This window comes from Lontra canadensis, unplaced genomic scaffold, assembly GCF_010015895.1.
Source record: "Lontra canadensis isolate GAN:19392208 unplaced genomic scaffold, GSC_riverotter_1.0 scaffold335, whole genome shotgun sequence".
NCBI classification, from domain to species: Eukaryota; Metazoa; Chordata; class Mammalia; order Carnivora; family Mustelidae; genus Lontra; species Lontra canadensis.
This window is the reverse complement of record NW_022631329.1, coordinates 137638-144667: the sequence shown is the minus strand read 5'-3', so window position 1 is coordinate 144667 and position 7030 is coordinate 137638. Positions and strand designations below refer to the sequence as shown.

The following is a 7030-nucleotide window of genomic DNA, read 5'->3' as shown; positions in this document are numbered from 1 at the left end:
GCGCCGCCGCCGCCGCCGCCGCCGGCGCCCGCGCCCGCGCCCGCGCCGCACCCGCACCAGCACCACCCCCACCTCCCAGGGGCGGCCGGGGCCTTCCTGCGCTACATGCGGCAGCCAATCAAGCAGGAGCTCATCTGCAAGTGGATCGACCCCGACGAGCTGGCCGGGCCGCCGCCGCCGCCGCCACCGCCCCCGGCCGGCGGCGCCAAGCCCTGCTCCAAAACTTTCGGCACCATGCACGAGCTGGTGAACCACGTCACGGTGGAGCACGTGGGCGGCCCCGAGCAAAGCAACCACGTCTGCTTCTGGGAGGAATGTCCGCGCGAGGGCAAGCCCTTCAAGGCCAAATACAAGCTCATCAACCACATCCGCGTGCACACGGGCGAGAAGCCCTTTCCCTGCCCGTTCCCGGGCTGCGGCAAGGTCTTCGCGCGCTCCGAGAACCTCAAGATCCACAAGCGCACTCATACAGGTGGGTGTCTGTCCCCGGCCGCGTCGCCGCCGCCGCCGCCTCCCGCGCCGCCGCCGCTTCCGCCGCTGCTTCTCTTCCTCCTCCTCCTCCTGCTCGCCTTCATTTTCCCTCCTTCTGCTGCTTCTCTTCGCATACGTATAACCCGGACATGTGACTTCTTTTTTTTCTCTCCCCCCCTTTTTTTCTACGAATAAGTAATTCGATAGCACACACAGGCCCCGCGCTGGGTTCCCACACGGTGGAGTCTCCAGCGCGTCCGCAGCCCCTCGGCCGGGACCTGCAACGCGCTCCAGCCGCCGCCGCCGCCGCCCCGGATCGGAAGCAGCAGCAGTCGGAGCAGGAAGGCGCCCAGGACGGTCGGCAGCCCCCGTTCGCCCGGCCCCGGGAACCTGGGGAGGGCGATGGGGCAGGGGGACCGGAGCCGCCCCGGTGGCGGACCCCTTGCGGTCGCCGTGCTCCGGAGAGCGGGCGTGCGAGGGGGCACGTGGGATTTACTCCAGTATTGAGGCCTCTAGGCCTAGCTCGAGGCGGCCCTAACAGGAGGGGAGGGGTCCCGTCCCTCCGGGGCGTGGTGCACAAGGCCAAAGGAATGCGCCCCTGCCCCCCCCCCCCCCCCCCCCCCACACAGTCACACACCCCACACCGCCCCCAAACCACTTCACACACCCGTGTCTCATACCACCCACCTCTGCCTCGTTGCTGGACACCCACATGCTGGCACACTTTCTCAGACGCCTTCGCATACACCCATGCTCACACTCGCAGCATCACACAGCTCTGTCACACACTCACACGTGTCCTAGAAGATGCTGGAGAAATTCACTCTGTCCTTCCAGAAAAGGTTCTAGTTGGGAGGAGGACAGGGTGAGAGCTAGTCTCTTGCGGGCATTGGCCCCGCGGAGGAACTTGGGGGCAAACCCCCGGCGCTGCGGCGACCCCTCCCATCCCAGCCCCCGGTCCTGCCCCCCTCCCCCACCCCGTGAAGACGATTGCGGCGGGGCTGGTGGGGTGTTTTCTGTGGGTCGTGTGTCCCCGTCGAACGCACGAGCGCGTTAAGCGGAAGGCTGATGAGCGCGAGCGGTCGGGATTTATAGGGACAGACGATATTACCCCTCGGAGGACACTTAAGTAACTAGAGTTTACGTTCAGTAATTACTTAGCTGATTTATCGGCGCTAGGCGGCGAAGAGGCAGCCGCCGCGCGTGGGCCCAGCGCCCGGCTGGCGGCGGGGGCCGAGGGCATCGGGGGCGCCAGGCGGATCTGCGGGGGGAGCCGGGTCGGGGTGGCCCGGGCTCCTGTCTGCCAGCACCTGGCAGGCCTCACGTGCACCGCCGAGGGACCGGAGGAAGTCTTCCCAGGAAGTCTCCGAGCCATTCCCATTTTTCGATTCGGGATCGGCCCGCCCTAAGGAGTTTTCCAAAAGGAAAAACTTCCCTAGAGGCTTTTGGAAAAAGTCCCTGACCCGCTTAGCCAGATGTTTGCCCCAACGCCCAGCCCTTGCCGCCGGGACAGGGTTCCAGGACCCTAAAGGGGGCACGCGGGGCGCAGGAGGTGGAGCTGCCCTCAACCCCGGCCCCAGTGGGCCCCCGAGAGCAGAGCCTGCGGCTTGCGTCTCCCGGCCCTTCCCGCCTTTGCAGGCCTCGGAGAGAGGCGGGGTTGGGGGGGGCTTTCTTCCGCGGCGGCCGGAGCGGGGGCCGTTTCCGCGCGCGTGGAGCAAGGAACTGGGGGGTGCCGGGCTCCCCGCTCCCGCGGACGGCGGCCCGGAGATCCCGGGTGCTGGGGGGGCCCAGGCCCGAGCTGCTTCCTAGTTCCACCGTGTGCGCAGGGTTGCGGTTCCCGCCCGGCTGCCGGGGGCCCCGTGGTTCTTGCCGGGCCGCGGGGAGCGATGCCAGCGCCGGGTCCACCGGCCGCCTCGCCCAGGCGCCTTGTGTGCGGCAGGGGGACCATCGGGGACCCCCCCCCCTCCCTACCACGGCGCTCTCGCGTTTGGGGGTTATCCGGGATCCCGGAACAAACCGAGCAAAGGGAGTGATTCCGCGGCCGCTCCCGAAGGCCCATTTCCTGACCCACGTGCCCCCAGTTCGGTTTATAACCTTCCATCGGGCCGGACTCGAGTTACCTCCGGAACAGGGAACGAGTAGGCAGGAGAGGAGCTCATGCACGGCCCTTACTCTCTCGAATTCTGCAAGTGGTTAAATTCTGATTGACCCCTCGGTCAGAATCTGAAATGTAAACACGGGGGTCTCTCACCCTTCCCAGTTTGCTAGAATTTGCTCAGTGCCCCTCTTAGGCCGCCTGAAAGACAGGTGGTCCTTTCACCTTTATTACCCTCCCCTGCTTTCTTCCTCTCCCTCCTTCGTCCTTCCTTTACTACTCCCCCGCCCCCCATCCCACATCTCCCTTCCCTGGGCCTAATTGCGTCTCTGTGTCGTGGGCAGTGCGAGGCGGCGGGTGTGGAAGCGGTGCGCTCTCTTCCCGACCCGGGATACGCAGGGAGCACCGAAGCAGGAGAACTCCAGACAGCACTGCCCTTTTCCAAAGGATGAATAAAGCCGCTTAGGCCTACGTATTGAAGAAAGGCCGATTATAATTTTGTAAATTATGCCCTTTTAAGTTAATATTATCTTCAGTTTTTAAAGTAGAGCACAGAAGTCAGAACAGATAACATGTTTTGATAAAAAGTGATTAACATTTTTTTGTTGGCGTTGCAGGTCATCTGCTGAGAAGGTTGGGATGAGTGTGTTACCTTGTGTTTTTCCCTCTGTAGATCCATGCCGCCCGTATGTTTGAATAATAACCTAATTTCATGTTTAGACAGTATTTCCAGGTGGGATAAGTTATATTCCAGCCATCTGAATACTTCCAGACCTATTAGTACACTCTGGCATCGATGCAGTTAGCATTGGTGAAATTAAAAAAGCAAAACCCCAAAACAAAACAAAAACGAAAACAACACTGCACTGAAATATTTGTATAAGAAAATTCACAAAAATTTATATACACTCAGCTGTTTTAATAGTTGTTTTTTAAAAAAATATATATTATCCCAAACTAAGGAAAAAGCCGGACCTCGTGAACCAGCAGAATAGCTGCTAGAATGTAGAGAAATTCAACTTTATTTTTAAAATCATGTGAATATTATTGAATAAACAATATTATTGAAGTGTTATTGAACAATAATGTGTCTGAGATGGCTTGTTCAGTCTTGACTTGAATACATCAAGTTCGTAGATGCTTAGGTGAGAGAGAAAATCCGTACTGTTAACTATCTTCCTTTCTCGCTCTTTAATGCCGGCATATATGGCTGGGTTTCCGTTAACCATTGTCTTATTGAGGATTTCCACTTCCTGCACTAGGGGCCTTGTGCTTACAGGCATGGCGTCCCTGAGGTGGTTAGAGCAGTTTCAAGGGGCCATGGGCCAAAGACTGGTAAATAGTCCCTTTTCTGACTGTTAAGTAAGGTAGGAAGCTGTCAGCATCTGTTTCCCTGGAACGTCAGGTGCGGGCTTGGTTCTGGTGGGGCCTTGAGGGCCTTGCTAATGTTTGCTAAGATCCCCTTCCTCAGGCTCTTAATTGCCTTGCAAGCTGGGAGGGAAGGTGGTAGAATGAAGAGGCGGTTGGCCTAGTCTCTACGCAGCCAGGCTTATAAAAAATCAAGCGATGGGATTGTGTGTTTCACAGGTGCCTTTGTTTCTGAAGAGAACGGGATTTGTCTTTATTTCATTTCTTTTCCCATCAGGGGAACCCTGGGGCCGCTCTGAAACAAAATGCCATTATTATAATTTTATGGCACCCCCCTCACTTCTCTTTTAATTTAGTGGACTTGCTTACTTTCCTTCTCTTTTTCTTGTATTCTTCCCCCAAGCTGTGACTTTGGAAGAATCATTTTATCAGCATTTATCTTGACAGGGGATCTGCTTGTATTTTTGCGGGAACAGACCCTGAGGGCAGTGAGAACCTGGGTATTGGGGTCCTGGTTGGGTTTCTGTGTTGCCTCCTGGACTTCGCTGTACCCATTTCCCCTCCCCCCCCCCCCCAGTGCCCCCCCCCCTATTCCCACCCCCAGCCCTGTGGTGCTGCGGGGATTGACATCCAGCCTCTCACAAGCCCAGGTCCAGGGAGAGCCTCCAGGCCCATCCCTGAAGGATCCCTACCCTGCTGCCTTCTGGAACGTAGGGATTAGGAATGGAAACCAGGCTGGGGAGTTGGCCTTCAAGAGAATGGGAAAATGCCTCCAGATTTCCGCTCCAAGATTTCTCTCTCAAGTGAGGGGTCTCTGAAAAGCAACTGTTGACCTTCCCTATGTTTTGTTGCAGGGGAAAAGCCTTTCAAATGTGAATTTGATGGCTGTGACAGGAAGTTTGCCAACAGCAGCGATCGCAAGAAACATTCCCATGTCCACACCAGCGACAAGCCCTACTACTGCAAGATCCGGGGCTGTGACAAGTCCTACACTCACCCCAGCTCTCTGAGGAAACACATGAAGATTCACTGCAAGTCCCCCCCGCCTTCTCCCGGAGCCCTTGGTTACTCCTCAGTGGGGACTCCAGTGGGTGCCCCTTTGTCCCCTGTGCTGGACCCAACCCGGAGTCGCTCTAGCACTCTGTCCCCTCAGGTGACCAACCTCAATGAGTGGTACGTTTGCCAGGCCAGCGGAGCCCCCAGCCACCTTCATACACCTTCCAGCAATGGAACCACCTCGGAGTCTGAAGACGAGGAGATGTATGGGAACTCTGAGGTTGCGCGGACCATACGTTAGAATTTATTCGTGATAATAATAAGAAGTCATAAGTAGGAGTCCTTGGACCATATCCTAACTTGAGACAATGCCGAGCCTGAGACAAACCCTTGACTCAGACTTGCCACCGGGTCTAATTAGCCCTATTTATTCCGTATGAAACCCTATGGTGTTTGTACCTTTTAATTAATTTAATTAAGATATTTGGGCTTTTTCTTTCTTCTTCTTAGAAAACAAACAAACAAACAAAAAAAACAATCGAACTGGACTTGTACGTTGCAGGGGGACAGGGCGAGGAGCAAGATGTACCAAGGGTTAATCGAGATCCACACTGCCAATGCAATATCCGTAGACTTTGGAAGGAGCGAGAAAAAGCATGAAGTCAGAACTGCACACAGCAACAAGGCCCTCTGCATTTCCCGCAGTGCCTCGAGAATGCCTTTACCACCACAACCTGGGCTGCTTTGGAGCCTCTTAGCCTCCTCCTTGGGCCCTAAGTCTAAAAAGGCCTCTTGATTGTAAGCCACACACTTGCTGCATCACCAACAGATCTCAGACTGTACCTGTGTCCAAAACTATTTGTAAAAACCCTTTAAGTTCAAATAGTTGTCATTTGAAATTCCCACTCTTTTCTTACTGATCTCCTCTTAACGCACTATTTTTATACAGGATTGTTTCCCCAGTACCCTGCCTATGTGACGGAAAGAAAAAAAGATGCAGCAGACTTAACACATCTCCATTGATTGTGCTACTGTGATTGTTCTAGCAAAAGTGGAGAGAAGCGCTGCTGCAGTAGACAACTGTGCAACTGTGATTTCTTGTGAAATAGAAGAAATTCAAGTGCTCTCCTTTTTCTCTATGTTTTTCTTTTTCTTTTTTTAAAATCTGAAATCTCAGATGCTGACTCTTGATTGGGTCCAAACTTCTCATGTAATAAAAAGATAAGTCTTGGATAAGTGTTTGGGGATTGCCAAAATTAACAGGCAAGTCTAAGGAGGTGTGATGTCGGCAACATGCCTATTTTAGGGAAAGCTGTTGTTTTTAAAACAGGCCAAGCCCTCTTTTATACTGTTGTATCAACCTTTTAAAAAGTCTTTATTTTTCAATGCCCGAAACTGCATTTTTGTGTGTTTTTTTCCTCTACCTGAGCACCAAGCGCACGGAACTGGATCCCATTTGAAAATGACAGTGTGTGAAGTGTACGATTTACATTAAAAGGGGAGGGAGTTGCTGTACATATTAAAATTTTTTAAAAGGTTTATAGTTACCACCAAACACTGATGAATGTGTGACCTTTGCCAGAGCTGTCAAGCAAGGATAAAAAAGGTCAAGGACTTAGGACAATATCTCTTAGTCAATTTATTTGCAGTCCGTGCAACACATCTCGTACAAAATATAGCCCATCATAAACATCATACAAATATACTAAAGAGCACTAATTTATCCTCAGAGACCCTGAAGACACCCCCTCCCCAGGGTTTGTAGAAATTTGTTTTGTGTGCTGTGAGTGGTTGATGCAGTCTTGTCATTGTTAATAACGTGTGTGAACACTATTATTTGTACAGTTGAATTAATTTATTTTCAGACATCATCCTTTGTTTTTCTCCTGGAAGAGTTCAAAGCACACCAAAGAATTATATTATACATTTTGGTGAAAGATTGTCGTTTATGACCCACGGTTTATTTAAGGAAAAAAGAAAAAAGGAAAGAAAATGGGGGAATATATTTTTAAGCTTACTTGAATGAACAACGTAATGTGAAAACCAGGACTCTTCCTGCATGTCTTTTTTGCATTGTGTTGACGAGATTATATATAGTTT

The 7030-nt window shown here is 52.9% G+C and overlaps 1 protein-coding gene across 1 annotated transcript; it reads left to right on the top strand.

Annotated features, from left to right (window-relative positions):
* Positions 1-3: 3 nt before the first annotated feature.
* On the top strand, positions 4-6084 carry LOC116862802 (zinc finger protein ZIC 5; the record flags this gene model as incomplete). The annotated part of the gene is made up of 2 exons (XM_032850218.1): positions 4-472; positions 4789-6084. Coding segments are annotated over 2 exons (912 nt in total), but the record flags the coding sequence as incomplete, so codon positions are not given.
* Positions 6085-7030: the final 946 nt, after the last annotated feature.